This window comes from Microcaecilia unicolor, chromosome 7 (assembly GCF_901765095.1).
Source record: "Microcaecilia unicolor chromosome 7, aMicUni1.1, whole genome shotgun sequence".
Lineage (NCBI taxonomy): Eukaryota > Metazoa > Chordata > Amphibia > Gymnophiona > Siphonopidae > Microcaecilia > Microcaecilia unicolor.
Genome location: NC_044037.1, coordinates 262124022 through 262146085, shown reverse-complemented (window position 1 = coordinate 262146085; position 22064 = coordinate 262124022). Strand labels below are relative to the sequence as shown.

General features: G+C 42.8%; 1 protein-coding gene across 1 annotated transcript in view; it reads right to left on the bottom strand.

Moving 5' to 3' along the window:
- LRP1B (LDL receptor related protein 1B) overlaps positions 1 to 22064 on the bottom strand; it is a 1639960-nt gene that overhangs the window by 1492737 nt on the left and 125159 nt on the right. Inside the window, 1 exon segment of the mRNA XM_030210865.1 lies at positions 4579 to 4716. Within this exon segment, the coding sequence (XP_030066725.1) occupies positions 4579 to 4716 (138 nt within the window).

Here is a 22064-nt window from a genome sequence, read left to right as displayed (position 1 = left end):
ATTTGTGAGCTCTCCAGAAAAAAAGAAAATATATATACCTACTGTACCTGAATGTACACCACTTCAATAGCCTTCAGGTTTGCAGTTGGTATTTTTCTATCCATGTTGGGCTTACAATTAAAAAAAAAGGACACAAGCTGAAATGGGATTTGAACCTTGGATAGTAATCCCTTGGATTACTATCCACTACACTAACTACTAGGCTATAATGCCATTATATCGCTCCATGGTGCGACCGCACCTTGAGTATTGTGCTCAGTTCTGGTCACCGCATCTCAAGAAAGATATAATGGAACTGGAAAAGGTGCAGCGAAGGGCAACTAAAATGATAGCGAGGATGGGACGACTTCCCTATGAAGAAAGACTAAGGAGGCTAGGGCTTTTCAGCTTGGAGAAGAGACGGCTGAGGGGAGACATGATAGAGGTATATAAAATAATGAGTGGAGTGGAACAGGTGGATGTAAAGCATCTGCTCACGCTTTCCAAAAATACTAGGACTAGAGGGCATGCGATGAAACTACAGCATAGTAAATTTAAAACAAATCAGAGAAACGTTTTCCTCACCCAACGCGTAATTAAACTCTGGAATTCGTTGCCGGAGAACATGGTGAAGGCGGTTAGCTTGGCAGAGTTTAAAAAGGGGTTAGACAGTTTCCTAAAGGACAAGTCCATAAACTGCTACTAAATGGACTTGGGAAAAATCTACAATTCCAGGAATAACATGTAAAGAATGTTTGTACGTTTGGGAAGCTTGCCAGGTACCCTTGGCCTGGATTGGCCACTGTCGTGGACAGGATGCTGGGCTCCATGGACCCTTGGAGGGGCATAATCGAACGGAAAAGCCTATCTCAATGGGCGTTTATCTCCGACAACGGGTCCGTGAAGGGGCGGGCCAAACCATATTTTTGAAAAAAATGGACGTTTTTGAGCTGGGCGTTTGGTTTTTTTAGCGATAATGGAAACTAAAAACGCCCAGCTCAAAAACGTCCTAATCCGAGCCATTTGGTCATGGGAGGGTCCAGGATTCGTAGTACACTGGCCAACCTGATATGCCAGGACACCAACTGGGCACCCTAGGTCAGTGCGGTGGACTTCAGAAAAAGCTCCCACATGCATAGCTCCCTTACCACGGGTGCTGAGCTTCCAACCCCCCTCCCCCAAAACCCACTACCCACAAATTTACAACACTGCCATAGCTCTTAGGGGTGAAGGGGGCACCTACAGGTGGGTACAGTGGGTTTTGGAGGCCTCCCATTTACCAGCACAAGTGTTACAGGTGCGGGGGGGGGAAGGGCCTGGGGCCACCTGGCTGAAGTGCACTGCGGTACCCACTAAGTGCTCCAGGGACCTGCATACACGCAGGCCTCTAGGACTGGTTGCTGCTATATAACCTTGGCACACCAGTTGACACCTGAAGACTAATCTCTCTGAAAACGTCCTTTTTTGGAATAACCGCGTTTACTCACAGTTAACTGCAGATAAGAGGTTGTGCCCCACTGGAAACGAGTCTCCCTGGTACTGAGATGAGCAGTAGGTCAGAGCTGGCAGAATGCTGTACAATGCCCTCTTTCTCAAGGGAAGAACTAAGTTGTCTAACGTGGCTAATACAGGAAAGTGAACTAAAACTGGCTTACAAAAATGGCCACTACCGCATGGACTACAACAGGAAACACAACAGGGCACACTCTGACCCAGTAGGCAGGGGGAAAAGCACCATGGGAGAAGAGCCTACCATCTACCAACATCATGAGACTGTAACACAAGCTAATGAAATCACAGAGCCCAATACTCTACACCAACCACAATGCAATGCTGATGTGACCCTGTAGTGCACCCGAGAGCCACATCTGACCCATGGAAAGGCTGTGAGAGGATCAAACATATTCTGTTGTCATGGAGGTGGGTACGGCATTTGAGGCTGGCATAGAGGCTGGAAAAGTTTTTAAAGTGGGGTTTTTTTTGATGTGAGGGGGTTAGTGACCACTGGGGGAGTCCGGAGAGGTCATCCCCGATTCCCTCCAGTGGTCATCTGGGCAGTTGGAGCACTTTTTTGGGACTTGTTCATGAAAAAAAAGGGTCCAAAAAAAGTGACCCAAAATCGCGGTGAAAACGCCTTTTTTTTTCAATTATCAGCTAAAGACGCCCATCTCTCCTTGGCTGATAACCATGCCCCAATTCCACCTCCACCATGCCTCCGACATGCCCCCGTCAACTTTGTTCGTTTCCACGATGGAGTGCAGTTGGAAACGCCCAAAATCGGCTTTCGATTATGCCGATTTGGGCGCCTTTGCGAGACAAACGTCTATCTCCCGATTTAGGTCGCACTATAGACGTTTTTCTCTTTCGAAAATAAGCTGGTTGGTCTTTTCCCAGTGTGGCATTACTTATGTACTTATGTACGAGGTACTATACACTTGAACATGAAGAGACTGTCCCTGCTCGACAGAGCTTACAATCTAATTAGGACAAACAGGACAAATAAGAGATAAGGGAATTACTAAGGTGGGGATGATAAAATAAGGGTACTGAACAAATGAGTAAGGGTTAGGAGTTAAAAGCAGCATCAAAAATTTAGGCTTTTAGCCTAGATTTGAAGACGGCTAAAAGCCCACCTTTCTGATGCTGCTTTTAACTCCTAACCCTTACTCGTTCAGTACCCTTATTTTATCCTCCTCAGACTTGCTTAGGGCTCTGTTAGAATACCCATAATACTTGTAGCTGTCATAGACTCTGGCATCCCGTGTAGGTTTCACTTTCAGGTGAGAGGGAGGAGGACAGCAACCACTGGGGGATTAAAGATGTCATGTCTTTAGTCATCCAGTGGACAGCTGCTCAACAAGATCATTATTCTGTAACCTGAATGTGCCTATATCAGGTCTAAGTAACAACCTTCCTCTTCTATTGTAGTTGGATGTCCATATTTTGGGCCCTTACTAGTCCCACCCAAAACATACCCAGACCACAGCCCCTTGCTATATGAACATTCTGTAATGTTGGATGTTTATATCCTACCTTTATAAAATTGTGATTCGATGTCCATGTAATATAGACATCTAAATGCTAGTTTTCAGATGTCTAAAGTAAGAATAGAGCTTTGAAAATAAACACCTTTTCTCCACTTATTTGGAGTACCAAACTCTTGATCATTCAATTACATTGATACTTCCTTGATAAAATCCAAGACATTAGTCCTGCTCCAACTGAATATAATATTCTTTTAAGGAAGTTTAATAGTGCAAGTCAAAAGAGAATGATCAATGAACCAATGGGGAAACATCAGAATTTGTCATATGAGACTGGCTGTTCTCTGTAACAGGAACTAAATCTAAATCAAATGTATGTCCTGCAATATGGATGGGTTCTAATTTTGCCACATGTAAACTTAAATTTCTAAAGACAATAAGTGGGAAGTAACCCAACAAGATCAAAGCAGATAAGAAGGTAGAAAACTGATCAAAATTTAAGAGTAGGTTCCTAGGTGCTTGATTGAACAATCACAATAGGATCTTAAATTTCAAGTTTTTTTGAGTGTTGGTTCAAAACAAGAAAGCTGGTGAAGATTAACCTTGGACAAAGCAGTGTTTTGTTTTTATCATTTCAACTCCTTCCTATTTTTTCCCTATCTTAAGGGGGGATTCATCAAGGTGTGGTTAGGGTTACCATATGTCTGGTTTTACCCAGACACGTGTCCTTTTTGAGGACACACGACACAGTGGGGCATCTTAGTGGGTTTTGCCATCCTGCCCATTTTTCCAGGTTTGTGGATGGATGAGCAGGCTGGCGGGCCTCAAGGTATCCTCCCCTCCCGTACCTTATCGTCATGCCCTGGTGATCTAGTGGCCTCTTTGGGTCAGGAAAGAGCCCCCTCTTTACTGCCCAGCACTGTCGCAGATCTCTTGCTCCCAGTGCCGCTTCAAAATGGCTGCCAAGAGTTTGATCTCAGTATTGCAGGTTGCTGAATCCCATTTTAGAAGAATAACGCTGTTTGCAGAACACCTTGCATGCTGAGCTATTCCTGCAGCCTAATGCTCCCAGTCCTGCAGAGCAGGGTCCCCCTCACCCCAGCTCAAGCCCTCCAGCACTAGACACCCCATCATTTATTAAGACCTCCCAGCAGCATCAAGACTTCTACAGGCCTCCCAGCAGCATCAAGACCTCCTCAGGCTCTCCCTGAAGAATCAACCCCCCCCCCCCCCTTATAAGGAAACATGATCCCAAGCAGTATTCGGTATCAAATATTCAAGTGCTATAATGGAACAAATGTTAACATCCACAGTTACCTATTTAGATAATTCTTTCACCCAGTATGAGAACTATAATAACTTATTCCAGTAATTACTGCAACATTTTGTCATGGGGGGGGGGGGGGCATTACATGGGCATATAAAAGGATGACACCACACTTTTGTGTGAAATGTGCCTAAAAATAGGAATCAGAAGGTACATAACAAGCCTTGATAAAGTTTCCAGAATAAACCTCCCTACTCCTCAAAATCAATATTCTGGATAACTTTATAAATGGAACTAATTGCATAGAAAGTCCAGGGCACAAATTTCTGCTCATCCATTTCCACTTACCTCGGCAATGCATTCCTTCATCATAGCCATCTATACAGTCAGGTACACCATTGCACAGTCTGGAAAGATGAATACACGTGTTTGTATCGAGGCAAGCAACATGATTCACAGGGCACTTGAATTCTACTTCCTTAGGATCTGCAAAAAATAATAAAGAACACATACATTCATATATACATGTTGGCTATCCTTATAAGTAGTTGCTCAAATATTAAAAGTACCCAGTTATGTTATACAGAAGACATTTTTGACGTGCAGCTCAGAAAGGTCTTTTGCCTATGTTTACTAAGGTGTGCTGTAGGCACGTTAACGTTGTTAACACGAGTTAATGCTTAACGCGTGTTAAACGCTAACACGCCCATAGAAATGTATAGGCGTTTTAGCGTTTAATGCGCCTTAACTTTAAAGGTGCATTAAAAACGATAATGCACCTTAGTAAACATACCCCTTTATTTGCTGCTCTCATGATGCTGAGTTTTGATATTACGTCAGCAGAATTTTAAGCCTTTTAATAAGAAATGACATTGTTGAAAAATAAGAGCTGCTGGAAAAAAAGATACTAATAGCATAAATTTTGAAAATGATATAGCTTCTAACCATAGAGTACAGTTTATCTTGCTATCCAGCTATGGATAACACAGTAAGATGTGTATAGTTGTCAAAATGAGGGATGACATGGGGTTTACTTGAAAAATGGGAGGTTTGGAAGATAGACCTTGCTCTAATTTTTTTCCATTATCCATGTAATATTTCTTGCTGTAAGGTTTAATATGTCCTGCAATGTATTATAGGTAATGATAGACACCACTATGCTTTTTTTTTTTTTTTTTTTTTACATACTGTAGGTTTCATGATCATCTCATATTCCATTGACCATAATAACTTCTTTTGTTCTGCTTGAAAATTTGCCTCTAACTATATAAGCATAAACTGGAAACGGTATTGAATGTGAAAAACCTATTCTTTCCAAAATCTATTCACATCATCATCAAAAAAAAAACTCACAACCAGTTCACCAGCAAAGCAGAAACAGTTAAGAGCCACAATTATTTACAGTGCACACTTTTCAGAAAAAGGATTCAAACATGAAGGAAAAAAATTCAGATACCTCAAAATAACTAAGGGATATTTTTACAAAGCTGCGGCAAAAGGGGGCCTGTGCTAGCATTGGCTTTGTTTTTGACACGTGCCAAGGCCCCCTTTTACCATAGTGGGGTAAAAGGTAGGTCTTTCTTTTTTTCAGGAAATGACCGTGCGGCAAGTGAAGCACTTGCCATGCGGTCATTTCAGGGGGTCCCCTTACTGCCACTCATTGAGGTGGCGGTAATGGCTCCTGCGCTAACCAGGCAGTGCACGGCACTGCCAATTACTGCCAGATACACACTGGCAAAAATAGTTTTGTAGCACTGGATATGAGAGTGCTCTGGTGTTGGGAACTACCGCTGGACTGCTGCGGTAGTCCAGCGGTACTTCCTTTTTAGTGAGTGGAAAGCCCGAGTTGGGCTTACCGTCACTTTGTAAAAGGGGCCCTAAGGTGGTCTTTTACAAAGCCACGCTAGCATTTTAAACTCATGGTAATAATCAACTGGCGGTGAACCGATTACCACCAGCCAATTTGCTTTACAGGATCTTCGCCACCGAAGATGGAGCAGAAGGAGTTGCTGCATTGGATGGCAGCCCAATTTCAGAAGCAACAGGAAGGCTCGCAGCAGGCTTTACACCAGGTGGTGGAGGCTATGAGGGAGCAGAAGGGACTCATCTTAAAAACCCTGCAAGCCCAGATGCAGGTGATGGAGGACTTGATATAGAAAGTCGCAACACCCGTCACTCCTGAGAATTCCCCTATGGTGGTAGGGCCTGCTACCTATGGGTCTTTGTCTTTTGGCAAGATAGGAGAAAAGGATGATGTGGAGGACTTTATAGTGACTTTTGAGCATATTGCAAGGGCCGTAAAATGGCTTCCGGAGCAATGGGCTGTGAGGCTGGCCAGCTGTTTAACTGGGAAGGCTTTAGCGGCCTATAGGGCCATGTCCCTCGCCCAAGCCTTGAACTATGGACAGGTTATTCCTGCCATTAAAAGTAGGCTGCGGTTAACCAAGGATTATTACCAGAGACTATTCCAGGAGACAGCCCTAAGGTGGGAAGAGAGACCCCGGACCTTAGCACAAAAACTCAAAGATCTGGCTTGCATGTGGTTGGAGCCAGATAAGAAAACGGCAGAACAGGTGATAGAGGAGATAGCGGTGGAACAATTCCTCTTCGCTATATCCAGTTCTGTGCGAGAGTGGCTTATTAGGCAAGGAACTCGCTCCCTAGAGGACGTGACTAGTGGAGCAGAGCTGTATTAAGAAGCAGAGAAACTCCCCCTTAATTCCTTTTCCACTCACAGCAAAGGGCCTTTGGGCCAGATAGCCTCCCCAGCCCAGGAAAAAGAGCGAGAGCAGGGAAGGAGGACCCCGGAGCCCCAGCCAAGAGGGGGAAGGTGTTTCCAGTGTGGGAAGGGGGGTCATTTCCTCCAGGATTGTAGAGAAAAAGTAGGATTCATGGGTCAAATAGGAAGGGACCAGGAATCCTTTTTCTTCCACGAAGTCCAGTTGGAGGGAATCTCAGTAAAGGCACTTTTGGACTCTGGGGCTAACCAATCCATGTTATCCAGGTCTTTGTGGAATAGGATAAGGAGTAGCATTAAAGAGGGTGGGGGGAGGTATTGTGGCACTGTACGCATTAAGTGCATTCATGGGGCCGCTACCGCATATCCAGTTGAATTTTTCCGTGTTACCAAAATTATCTTTTGACCTGATATTGGGAAAAGACTGGGGCCCTTTTACCCGATGTCTGAAGGAATTACATGGGTGGGTGACCACTCGGGCTAGGCTCAGAAGGCCAAGGCAGAAGCAGACCCCACAGGTGGTGACTCCCTGGAGCAAATATTTCCCTTTCATGAAGAGTTGTTAGAGGCTCCAGGAAAGGGAGGACAACGAAGGAAACCCAGCTCTTGGAGAGACAGGACCGAGTGAGGGCCATGAGGGAAATAGGTAAGGGGGAAGTCATGCCATGGATCCCCGAGGAAGTGTTAAAAAGATTCCCTGCTTTTGCGCAAGAGCAAAGAGAGGATCCTGTTCTAAAAAGGGCTTTTGAGCAAATGGCGGGAGGGCCTTCTGGGAGTTTTCCACACTTTAGGCTGGAAAATTAGATATTGCATAGAGAGGTCCGGGAGGGACCGTTAGGCAACAGCTAGTAATCCCCAGGGTGTTCCGGAGAATCATCCTTAGGGGGGCCCATGATCATCCCTTAGCGGGCCATAAGGGCTCCCAAAATACATTGAAGCAAGAGCTGGAACATTTTTATTGGCCTGGGGTACATCGGGAAGTGCAGGACTATTGTCAGAGCTGTCCCCAATGCCAGAAGCTTGCAAACCATTTTTCCCCAAAGGCCCTGCTGTTACCCTTGCCTATCAAAAAGGAACCCATGTCTAACATGGCCATGGACATCATTGGACCCCTTATTAGAACCCCAAGAGGATTCCTTTACATTTTGGTCATTATGGATAAAGCTACGCGGTTCCCCTGGGCCATACCCCTACGTAATAGAAAAGCTAAGGGGATTGCCAGTGAGTTTGTGAAACTATTCTGTGAGGTGGGCTTCCCAAGGGAGGTCTTCATGGACCATGGTTCTAATTTTATATCATACAGCTCTGGGAGGCCTTTGGCATTCGGCACATTACCACCTCAGCTTACCACCCTCAGTCTAATGGCATAATGGAGCAGTTTAACAAGACCCTCAAAGATATGTTAAGGAGGGATTGAACCGTCAATATGAGGATTGGGATCCGTTATTCCCATTTGCTCTATATTCCAGCAGGGAGAACATTCAGGCGTCGTTGGGGGTGTCCCCGTTCGAATTAGTGTATGGGCGATTACCCCGGGGAATTCTTGATATTATACAAGAGCAGTGGGGGGAAGGTAGATGACCCCCATACTGTAAGCACATATTTAAAGGAATTGCAGGCTAGGTTACACCGCCTCTCTGATTATGCACAGGGTAATCTAAGGAAGCACCAGGAGACACAGAAGGGATACTAGGACCAGGGTACTAAGGTCCGGAATTTTCAGGTAGGGGTTAAAGTCCTAGTAATGATTCCCTTGGACCCCCATAAGTTCACCTCCCAATGGAAGGGTCCTTTTGTGATAAAAGAGAAAGTAGGTCTCTGGTCATATCGAGTTAAGAATGAGAAAGGGAAAAACCAGACATATCATATAAATGTGTTGCGTCCATGGATAGAGTGGGAAGGAATGGTGGCTGCCTCGGAAGAGGACCTGGGACCCCAGCTTAGTGACCTCCAAGAGAGGGGGCACCAGTCATTGGGTCTTCCCTACTCCAATAGAGGCAAGCTGTAGAGACCCTGTTGGAGGAATTTCAGGACATCATTAATCCCCTTCTGGGGGAAACTCATGTAATTACACACTCCATTCATATAGAGCCAGGGAGGATTGTTCATCAGAAGCCCTACAGGGTGCCCGAGGCCAGGTGACAGGAAATTATTAGACAGGTACAGGAGGTGCTGGATATAGGGGTAATAGAGGAATCTAACAGTCCCTGGTCCAACCCAGTAGTTCTTGTGCCCAAATCAGACGGATCCCTAAGATTCTGCATTGACTTTAGGAAGGTTAATGCTATCACTAGATTTGATGCTTACCCCATGCCCCTCATCAACGAATTACTGAATAAGTTAGGGCGAGCCCAATATCTGACCACCCTTGATTTTACTAAAGGGTACTGGCAAATTTCTTTGACAGAAGAAGCAAAACCTAAAACAGTCTTTAGTACACCTTTGGGTTTATTCCAATTCAAAAGGATGCCTTTTGGCTTGAATGGGGCGGCTGCAGGCTGCCAACAATTAGCGGACCATATTCTGCGGTGGCATCAGGATTATGCTGCCGCCTACATGGATGACTGCCAAAACAAATATGAGCCTGCACTCTGTCGAGTGTAAAAAATCACAAACACAATATACACAAAATATATGAATGCAAATGCAATCTACATAGAGGTTCAGTAAATACTGTAAAGTTAAGTGGAGTCCCATATATTTGACACGAGAAACATTTTTTTTCACTCAATAGGTGAATGACTAACTCGTGTTCATTGTTTAATCATTGACTCAACCTCCACCAACCTCTTCTTGTTACTCATTTGTGACTATTAATCAATCCAACACTCTCAATATAATCAAAATATACACAGCACTTACAGTAGCTTGGGCAGGAGGAACACCTGGTCTTGTTTTTAAGTAGAAAATTAACACCCGCAGAACAACACTATGCAGTAATAGAGAAGGAGTGCTTAGCTGTTAAGCGGGCAGTGGAAGCCTTGAAGTATTATTTGCAGGGCCGTCCATTTACCCTTATTACAGATCATGCCCCTCTAATGTGGCTGCAGCAGATGTGGGGGCACAACAGCCGCCATACTCAGTGGTATCCAGCCCTACAGGCCTTTTCTTTTACAGTACAGCATCGGGCAGGGAGGCTCCATGTTGTTTTGGGAGTGGGAGGTCCCACTGGACCACCAAGTTAGTTATTTTGGGGAAAGGGAGAGGACTGGGGTCTACCAGACCACAAGGCACTCACTTTTTTTTTTGGAGGGGGGTACCTGGAAGCATGCAAATGCATGCTAAACAAGGTCTCCCTATTCCTCCCCCATGCCCTTGCAAACCCTAACGCCAGCTCTGACCTGGCATAGGATTTGCTGTTGGAGCAGCACCCTTGTTTAGCACGCTTCCTGCTGAGCATTGGGAAGGAATATTAATGGTCCTGTTTAGCATGCATTTGTATGCTATTAGCATTCAGAGCCAGCGAGCTCGTTATTTCACGTGCTCACCAGCTATGAATATTTTGCAGTAGCAAATGCGGGCATTAGTCAGGCGCTAATGGCTTCTAGCGCCAGCATTTGCTTCTGAGCATTTGGACCTTAGTGCACACACCTTACTAAAGGAGCTCTTAAAAAAAACTATAACATGTCTGACTCAAGCATAGAGCTCTAGGCCTCTTTATATTATACTACTTTAAGGGCTCCTTTTACCAAGCTGCAGGAAAAGTTGGACTTAGAGCACTGCAGGTTTTTCCAGTCTGCTAAGACCATTTATACCATATATGGAAAATGGCCAATTTTCAATTTTCTCAATTAATTCCCATGTGTAATGTTACTGTTAGCATGTGTCCATTAACACAAATTAGCATGTGACCACTTATCACCCATTTTGTAGACGGTAAGGGCTTATGCGCAAATCCTGTAATCAGTTAGCATGCTGTAATGTAGATGCACTAACTGATTAGCACAGAAACACCCAACTTCTGCCCCTAACAGGCCCCCTCCATGGCAACATTTTATAAAATTTTTTTGTGCATGGTTTGTACATCAAATGTCATATTTACTGCAGGATGCCTGAGTGAAGCCCTCTTAAGCTATGTTAGTAAAAGGGCTCCTACATTTTGCACTTTTAGTAACTCAGGGTTATAAAACTGAAAGGAAAAGGATGGTGCTTGCTTTTTGGCTATGCAATAATAGAAAACATACAGAAATATATATTTTTTTTACTAGGGGTGCACATTTGTGAGCATGTATTTAGTTTATCTGGGCTCATAAAAACATAAAATACATGCAAAGTACTTATACACATATTACCTACAAATTAATATGCATACAATTGACTTCCCTACTTTAAAAAAGTTACAGCACACATTCCCCTGGATTCTATATTCTAATAAGCAATTAACTTGCAATAAACTGATGCTAACAATCAATTATTCCAGTTAATTCCAGTAATTAGAATTTGCAAGTGCATCTTCCTGCGCATATTCTATAACATCGGACACTCAAATCTATTAGGTCTTCTTTTATAAAGTCACGCTAGCAGCTGCCGCGTGGCAATGCATACATGGCCCATTCAAAGAATGGGCTGTGTCAGCATTACTGCACGGACAGCTACTAGTGCGGCTTTGTAAAAAGGGGCCATAGTATGCAGCTGCAAAGGGGGTGTGCCCAGAGGAAGAGAAGAAGCATTCCAAGAAATTGCATACGTTGTTATAGGACAGCACAATTTCTGCACCCAAATGCTGAGAGTTGGATGCTAGCATTTACACCAGGTATCAGCTGACATAATAACCGTCACCCAGCTTTGGGTGTGGAAATCTGCTCTAAGGGGTCCTTTTACCAAGCTGTGGGGAAAAGGACACTGTGGTAGCGATGGGTCCATTTTTCCTGCACGCCAGGGTCCTTTTTACCGCAGCGGTTAAAACGCCCCCCCCCCCCCCAAAATGGCCATGCAGTAACGAAAATCTTACTGTGCGTCCAAAAAGCAGGGAGCACTTACTGCCATCCACTGAGCTGGTGGTGTGGGCTCCCGCAGTAACCTTCTGGTAACCGAGCAGCGTGTGGCGATGCTCAATTACCACTGGGTTAGTACCTCACTACAAAAACAAATTCCCGGAACACCGGAAATGGTGCATGCTTGACATGGAACTACAGCCAGTGGCCGCATCGGGCCAGCGGTAGTTCCGGGATAGTGTGCGGTAAGCTTGCGTTTGGCTTACTGCTGCTTTCTGAAAGGGCCCCTATGTGCTGTTCTATAAATTGCACTGAACTCAGAAAGGCAGCTCACTGCTTGTGAGCCTTATTCTTTGTGCTACAGTGCACTAACCAGACAGGGAAATTATTGGACTGTTCCTGCTGGTTTCATGTTAAGCCCCTGATGCAGCCCTTGAGAGGGCGAAACATGGCCATGTTGGGCGATTAGAGGAAAGCTGTATGCTGATTTTATGTATCTGCTTTAATAAATTTTGTTTTATTGTACCACGTGGGTTTGCTTTTCTTTTCTGCTGTTTTGGATCTTGCAGACCTCTTGTCTTGTGGTTTTTACAATTTTCACCATACAGTACACACACAAAGAATGAATATATAAAACACATAAAAATAAATAAATATCAGGAATAAAATGTTTTAATTGAGCACAAATCATTGTGTCAACTATTAATTTTTACTAATAAATATAAAAAAATAAATAAATAACATCTAAAAATGCAGATAGACAACATTTACCAAAACCCACTGCTGTACAGTCAGTTCTCAGTATTTGCAGGAGATATGTTCCTAGAAAACCTCTCAAGTACTGAAAATGGGAATATAGAACCACTGATCTGATGGAAATAAAAGGGATAGGTTCCTGGGAGACCTGTTCACCACATATTTTTGCTGCCTATTGTTATGGACTCCGCCCCTCAGGAGCAGACCACGCCCAATTTCCAAATAAAATTTCTCTCAAAGGACGGTGTTCACACCAAAATATAGGAAAGGTGATAGGAAAGGAGGTAATTTAGGGAAATAAGGATAGAACAAGGGAAAATATAAGGTACAACAATTATTAACCCAAATAACCAGTCCTCAATAAACTTTAAAATTTAACAATTTATTTGTCAGATAAACAAATATATATATATTCCTAAAATAACTACTTTAATTTCTATTTTCTAGGTTAACATCTCTTCGATTCGTTAACAAAACATCATTTTATAAACATCAGATAAGTATTCAAACGTTTGTTTCTCCTTTGTCTCTTATCTATTTGCAATTCTATTTCATTTTCTCTTTTCTCAAAGAATTGATACTTTTCTTCACTTTTGTTTTTCAGGTCCTGGACCACTCAATACAACATAACGGTAAGTATGTTTAAGTTTATTTTCTTTTTATCTTTTTTCCTCTAATTTCTTTACCACACTCTGTTGTCTTCTTTGTTCTTGGCTGGCTCTTTGACCTTTCTTGAAACGTTGGGGCCCTTGATATGTTCAGTATTCTTAGGGTCAAGTATTTTCTTTCAAGACTTTCTTCTTTCACCTACACTTATCCTTAACAAAGTAACTGAAGAGAAAACCCTTACTCCTTAACTTTTTCTCTGTATACCTAATTGAAGGGTTTAAATTATACACTGGCCATTCTAGATAATAAAAATAAATTAATCAAATACCCTAGACTAAATTTCCTATGCTAATAGACTTTTTTTCTATTCTCACAGAGAACTTCACTCTTCTTTACTGCTCTTCTCAATTTCCCATATACACTCTACAGTCACGCAAGACTTAACCCCTATCTCAACTTTCATTAAATTTCTCATACATAAAATTTTTATTGTTTCCCTCTCAATCACTTTCATTCCACCATAAAACTCACTTTTTCACTAAACTTTGTCATTTAATCCATTTCCATACTTTGTAGGCCTTCACTTCGCACAGCTATTTCACACACACCCTTCTCCATCTGTGTTCAGAAGCTCTCCCCAACTGCCCACTCGGCCGTTGCCTAGACAACGGAGCTTTCCTGGACATTCCGCCGTCCAGGCAACCAATCAGTTGCTCTACTTGATTTGGAATTCCTCCACCTGTCCATCATGGAACCCCTAACAAAAATTCCATTCTCCATTTTAATCAACTGTTTACCCATTAAAAATCATTAAAAACATATATTTTCCCCAATTTTTACCCCTAAACTCTTCCCAATTAACTTCAAAATTTCCATGCCTCCGGATATAAATTCCCCCATTATCCCTATTTTTTTAGAATTCAAATTAACCCTTTCCTTACCCCACAATCAAACATTACCCCATAACACTCCTCCGAAAACCCAAAACTCCACAAAAACCTATTCAAAAATTTAAAGACCCCTTCCCGGACCTAATACGTCGAAATTATTAAAATCGGACCATTTAAACCCCCCGAAGCACCCCAAAATGTCCCCCTATTAAATTACCCCCTTAAACCCCAATTTTAAAATTACACCCCCCCCCCCTAATTTACCTAAACTAACCCCCCTGAACACAAATCTGGAAACAGAATTCCAATCCGTTAAACCGTTCAGAATCTACGCCCCTCTACACCTATTATCACATTTTAAATAATATAAAAAATAAAATTTGGGGCCAAATACCCCCTTACCTGAAAGAAAAATTTCCTCTTTCGCTAAGACCCCCACTAGTTCCGGTCCCGGTGATCTCTCCTCAAAAACGGAGGAAAAACAAAAAAACCTCCGTGGCCGGGCCAAAATTTAGGCCCCGGCTTCGGCCTTCACGGGAAGACGCACCCGCTCGTGCACGCGCGCGCACGCCAACTCGTCGCGTTTCCACTCCACCTCCCCATCTCTTCAGCGCAGGCCGGCCCCAAAACAGACTCCTCGCGTCTCTACACCCCGGGCCTCTAAACCCCTGACCCGGGGACGTAACCAAACGTCCCCCAGGAATCTAAAAACGACGGCGCTGCTCCCGCTAGAGCGCTCCTCCGACGCTCCCCTCCCTTCCTTCGCCGACTTAAACGGCATTCACTTCGGGCCCACAGCTGCCCAGAAGACACCCCGTCCCTCCGGACCACCCGAACAGCCCCAGAACGACCCCCGCTCCCACAAGGTGGGACCGGACTCCCCCACAAGACTCCCCAGGTAAAAAAAACTTTTCTTCTTCATTTTAACCCCTTATTACACTATCAACATAAAACACATAATTTTGTGTATAAATAAAAACAAATCCAATATAAAATAATCAAAAATAGCATAAAACTGCAAAAACATGTATTAAAGGATGCTTCAAAAACACTTGTCTTATCACAGCGATATCCATGAGAACTAGGAGGCAGTCGCCTTGCTGAACCCCATCCTCATGCTGCGCACTAAGAGGGGCATAATCGACCAGAAACGCCTATCTCCATGGGCGTTAATCTCCGAGAACGGGTCCGTGAAGGGGCGGAGTGAACCGTATTTTTAAAAAAAAATAGACGCCCATGCTTTATTCGCCAAGGTGTGAGCTGGGCGTTTTTGCTTTTCACCGATAATGGAAAATGAAATCGCCCAGCTCAAAAACGAATAAATGCAAGGCATTTGTTCGTGGGAGGGGCCAGGATTCATAGTGCACTGGTCCCCCTCACATGCCAGGACACCAACCGGGCACCCTAGGGGGCACTTTTACAAAAACAAAAAAAAGGTAAAAGAGCTCCCAGGTGCATAGCACCCTTCCCTTGGGTGTTGAGCCCCCCAAATCCCCCTCAAAACCCACTGCCCACAAGTCTACACCAGTACTATAGCCCTAAGCGGTGAAGGGGGGCACCTACATGTGGGTACAGGGGGTTTGGGGGGGTTGGACGACTAGTAGCATTAAGCAGCACAATTGTAACAGGTAGGGGGGGGATGGGCCTGGGTCCACCTGCCTGACGTCCACTGCACCCCCTAACAACTGTTCCAGGGACCTGCATACTGCTGCTTGGGAGGAGGGTATGACATTTGAGGGTGAAAGTAAAAAGTTGTGAAACATCATTTGTTGTGGTGGGAGGGGGTTAGTGACCACTGGGGGAGTCAGGGGAGGTCATCCCCGACTCCCTCTGGGGGTCATCTGGTCATTTAGGGCACTTTTTGGGGCCTTATTCGTCAAAAAACAGGGTCCAGGAAAAGTGCCCTAAATTCTAGCTACAAACGCATCCATTATCGGCGAAGGGCGCCCATCTCTGTTCGGGTGATAACCACGCCCCAGTTCCGCCTTCACCACGCCTCCGACACTCCCCCGTCAACTTTGTCCGCATCCGCGACGGAGTGCAGTTGAAAGCATCCAAAGTTCGGCTTTCGATTATGCCGCTTTATTTGTTTTTGTGAGAAGAACGCCCATCTCCCGATTTAGGTCGGAACTTGGGCGTTATTCTCGTTCGATTATAAGCTGGTAAGAGTCTCAAAAATGTTTGCCTGCTGCACATGGCTGTGACTAGCTGAGAGGAATAGCAAAAAATGAGTTACTCTTTATTTCACATGAATAAGCAAATCCGTGGATGTGGAACCATCAAATACAGAGGATTGACTGTATCTGATAATCATTTCTTTCTCACACTTGCATGGAACAATCTCTGAATGCTGAGTCCCTAAATCAAATGCAAATATTAAAATGGTGTTTAAGCACAGATTTAACTACATTAAAACTTGATTTATTATGATGTTTAAAATTAAATGAGAGATTATGGTAGGGCTTATCTTCTATTGCATTAGAATGCAGGTGCCCATCTCATATTTGTCATTTTTAATGAGTGCTAATCTGTTATGAGTGAAGCAATAAATATACTAGCCTCTGTTTTTATCACAAATAATCTCTAAATCTTGCTGTTATGGTTTCTTTGAGCGTGATGTAATAGTTCTATTAACTAGAACAATTGCATGGCTTTCAAAATATCATACTTGGACACTGATGTATGATGTAATACTGCCATTACCATCATGTTCTGCTTTTGTGACAGTCTCCTCTTAGCATCAGATTATACATTACTTTTAGTCACTAATATATTCAGTCGCATATCAAACAACAATTGTAATAGCACCCAGTTATTATGCACTCAGGGTCGGATTACAACATAAGAAAACTAGGCATTGCCTAGGGCCCAAACAGATAGCAGGAACCTTCACAGCTATGTAATTCAAGGGCTTCAAGGCTGTATTTACCCTAGTAAGTCAAACTGGTTTGTTTCATTCAAGGAGAGAACAATTTAAACAAAAATGGACATATAACATAGTAACGTAGTAGATGGCAACAGATAAAGACCAATATGGTCCATCCAGTCTGTCCAACAAGATAAACTCATTACATATGGTATGAAGTGATACATCTTGTGTATACCTGATCTTGATTTATCTTTGTCTTTTATAGGGCATAGACTGTAGAAGTCTGCCTGGCACTGTCCTTGTTCTAAAATTTCTTAAGTTGTTGTTGTCATAGCCCCTGAAAAGCTCCACTCCTGTCCATCCAAGTGTATTCAGTCTCAATCAGGGCACAGACCACACAAGTCTGCCAGCACCGGCTTTCCTACCTAATCTACACTAAGCTGCTTTGGATCTGATCCTTCTAAACAGGATTCTTTTGTGTTTGTGCAACGCATTTTTGATTTCCATTACAGTTTTCATCTCTACCACCTCCCATGTGAGGGTATTCCAGGTATCTACCACCTTCTCAGTGAAAAATACTTTCTGGCTTTATTACTGAGTTGGCCCCTTTTCAACTTTAATTCACACACTCGAGTTCTACCACATTTCTGTCTCTGGAAAAGGTTTATTTGTGGATTAATACCTTTAAAATATTTGAAAGTCACCCCTGTTTCTCCTTTCCTCCAGGGTATATATGTTTAGGTCAGCAACTCTCCATGTGCGTCATGCTACATAAACCCCCCTACTATTTTTGTCACTTTTCCCTGAACCACTTCAAGTCGTTTAACATCCTTAGCATGATAAGGCCTCCAAAACTGAACACAATACTCCAAGTTGGGCCTCACCAATGACTTGTACAAGGGCATCAACACTTCTTTTCTTCTGCTGGTTATACCCCTCTCTATGTAGCTTAGCATCTTTCTGGCTGCGGCCACCACCTTGTTGCACTGTTTCATCACCTTGAGATTTTCAGACACCATCACCCCAAGGTACCTCTCCTGAGCCCAGCTTACCAATCTCTCCCCTCTTATCTTCTACATCTCTCTTGTATTTCTGAATCCCAAGTACATCACTCTGCACTTATTGGCATTACATTTCAATTGCCAGACCCTTGACCATTATTCTAGCATTTGGAGATCCCTTCTTATGATTTCTACTCCCTCTAGAGTATCCACTCTATTGGTTACCTTTGTGCCATCTGCAAAAAGGCAAACTTTTCCTTATAACCTTTCAGCAATATCTCACACAATTATATTAAACAGAATCAGCCCCAGCACCGATCCCTGTAACACTCCACTACTCACCTTCCTTTCCTCAGAGTCAATTCCATTTACCACCTGCCTCTGCCTCTTGTTCTTCAACCAGTTTCTAATCCAGTTCACTACTTTGGGTCCTAAGTTCAGCCATTTTAGATTATTCATGAGTCTTCTGTGAGGGGCCGTATTAAAGGCTTTGTTAATTCATGTAGATTACACGTAGCACACATCCTTCATCCAGTTCTTTGGTCACCCAGTCAAAGAAGCCAATCAGATTCATTTGGCAGGATTTTCCTTTGGTAAAGCCATGTTGCCTTGGATCTTGCAACCTGTTGGCTTCTAGAAAGTCAACTATTATTTTCTTCAGCAGTGATTCCATTATTTTTCCTACCACTGATGTAAGGCTTACCAGTCTGTAGTTTCCCACTTCTTTCTTGTCTCCACTTTTGTGAAGAGGGACTAGGTCAATTCATGTCCAAACCCTCAGAACTTCTCCTATCTTTAAAAAACTATTCAATAAATCATTAACAGGTCCTTCCAGGACTTCTCTGAGCTCTCTCAGTATCGTGGGATGTATCCTATCCGGACCCATAGCTTTGTCCACCTTCAGATTTTCAAGCTGTTTATAAACACTTTATTCCACGAAAGGTGCAATATCCACTCAGTTCCCAGATATTCCCTCAGCAACTGACCGTGGTCCTTCTCCAGCATTTTCTTCCGTGAACTCTGAAGAGAAGTATTTGTTTAACACATTTGCTTTATCCTCATCACTCTCCACATAGCTATTCTCAGTATCTTTCAGTCTTGCAGTTCCAGTCCTATTTTTTCTCTTTTCCCCAATATAACTAAAAAAGATCTTGTCAGCTCTCCTTAGCTATTTTTTCTTCTGCCCATGCTTTCACTAGCTGTATTTCCCGCTTCTTTGAGATTAAACTGGTAATCTTATCGGTGATCCTCTTTATGCGTTATTCTGTATTTCTTGAATGAAGCCTCTTTTGCCCTTATTTTTTCAGCCACTTGATTGGAGAACCATATAGGCTTCCTGTTTCTCTTGTTTTTGTTTACTTTCCTCGCATAAAGATTGGTTGCCATATTTATTTTACTTAAATATATAACATAGTAAATGATGGTAGATAAAGACCAGCATGGCCCATCTAGTCTGCCCAGTAAGGTGGTTAGAGTTATACCTGCTGCTCTTTACAGGTTACCCTTTTTTATGCCTTATTTGAAATGTTAAAGTAATTTACCTTTTGCTTTTATTTCCTCTTTCTCTACAGGGATTATGCTTTTATCCTACACTTTTTAAAATTTTGTCACTATTTTTGTCCCAGCTTGCAACAGAGAGGGTCAAAGTACACAGAACAAACAGTACAAAAAAAGAAGCACAAAGGCGTTCAAGAGTGGTACAAGTGTGCTTTATTGATAACCCAACATGGGCTGTGTTTCAGTGTAAGGAATACCTGCATCAAGGGTCAACTCAGTCAGTCGACACTAATTACATAAGCTGTTGCTCAAAGCTACATAGTAACAGTCCGCACTGAGGATGAAGAATCAAAATCTCTGTTTGGAACACATATACTGATGAACCATCTAATCTGAACATTTTTCATACTGGCCAACACTGATATTCAGAACAATTGTGTAAGCTTATATTGTCCCATGGTTGCCAAAACTGTATGTAGACTATCAGCTCGACAACACTCTGATTTTTAGTTTTGAACAGAATATATTATTTTGATCTTTCTGGTAGGCATAAATGTAGATTATGGTAGATATGTGGTATAATGCCCCCCTAATACTGAACTGATCCGCTACTCCACTGCCATTATGGTTTCCTTACTCTTTGCCCCCCAATCTCTACTATAATACAAAGCACCTCCAACGTTCTGAAGCTGACTCCGTGGCTTCACTGAAGTGAAAGGTTCGTAAGGTTATTCAGATTTGTCAGTCTGTCACCATCTCTCTCGGCCCCACCCTTGCATCAAAACGTGATGATGTCGAGGGCGGCGGACCTATCAGAGGCGCGGGGGCGGGACCGAGAGAGATGGTGACAGACTGACAAATCTGACGAACCTTACAAACCCTTCATTTCAGTGAAGCCACAGAGTCAGCTTCACAACATTGCAGGTGCGTTTTATTATACTACACAGCTCCCTAATTTTGCAGTTAAACATTGCAGGGTGTCTGGAGGGGGGGGGGAGAGGGGAGGCAACAACCCTGGAACTTGGAGGGGGGGCGGACGGACCCAGGAACTGGGAGGGAAGGAGGGGGGAGACCATGCAACTGGAAGGTAGGGAGTGAGAGGGAACCCTGAAACTGTGAGGTGGGGGGGGGGGCCCTGGCACACACTCTCATTCTCTCACACACACTCTCGCACCCAGTCTCACTCTGTCACACACACTCACTCTCTCTCTATCACACACTCACTCTCACACACACTCTGTAAAACACACACACTTGCTAGCGCCCATTTCATTTGTCAGAAATGGGCCTTTTTTCCTAGTGCACAAATAAACCTTTAGAAATCTCTGTTATATCATGAAAAATTAAAGACTAACATAGAAGTCATTATCAGTTATTCATTAGAACCTTTCACAACACATGGCATGTCTCATTTAATATTTTTGTTTCTTATCATCTAATTCTATATAATATTCATTTTCTACTCTTTTATTTTCTTATGTGATTAACATTTTGTATAGTTGAGTTGCATTTTAATTTAATAAGCATAAGCTGTCTCAAATTTCCATGTACTTTTAATGTTCAAATAAACACGAAAATTGATATTTTATTTACCAAATATAATTAGATTATTTAAGAAATTATGTTGGTTTTACTGTTCACTATGGGGCACATTTACTTATGTATACTAATGCTGTTAATGTAAATAATGGGACGTGGAAACTGACAAGCATTCATGCAAGATAGCATGAACTAATGCAGTTGCATAGTTTAGAAAATCTAGCCCATTCTCCTCTTTGTTGACAACTGAACAAGCTATATTTAAATCTCCAGATATATCTGTATTTTGGAAACTGCATTCTGTAGAAAAGTAGTGCAGTTAGCAAAATATATATCAAGCACTGTTACAATTGTGAAGAGGAAAAGAACTTCTGAATTATGGATCCTTTTAAAAAGATGTGATAGAAAGTGATCTTAGTGCACCCTTACGCAGGTCTTTCCCATATGCTGAGGCCATTGTAACCACAGTCGGAAAATGCTCGATTTTCCATTTTCTACATTAATGGCCGTGCACTAATGTTGATCCACTATTGTGCTCTGTTAAGGTGTTTATTTACTAAGTAGGATTATGCCAATAGTGTGTTAGTTGCTAATTAATGTACAATAACTGGCAGTAACATGCAATGCAGTATCACAGCTTAACATACTTTTACTGCAACCCATACTAAATAATAATGAAATGTGAACCTGGCAAATGTAATGCTATTATGCAAAACATGCAATGCAGTTTGTATTAAAATTTGCAAGCTGTTATTCATTGTGTTGCTGTGTATTCAATGAAAGTTAATACCCCAAGGGTGTTAACTTTCTACTTTGAGAATCAGCTCAGTAACACTTAACACGATGCTCCTATGCATGGCAGATATGTTTTAAAAAGCCTCTCATCCCATTCCCTTAAAACATCATACCTCCATACTGACCACCATTTTCATTCTTTAAAAAATGGTGGATCCACCCTACCTCCAAGCTCTTTACAAATTGAAATCTTGCCCTCCTATACGC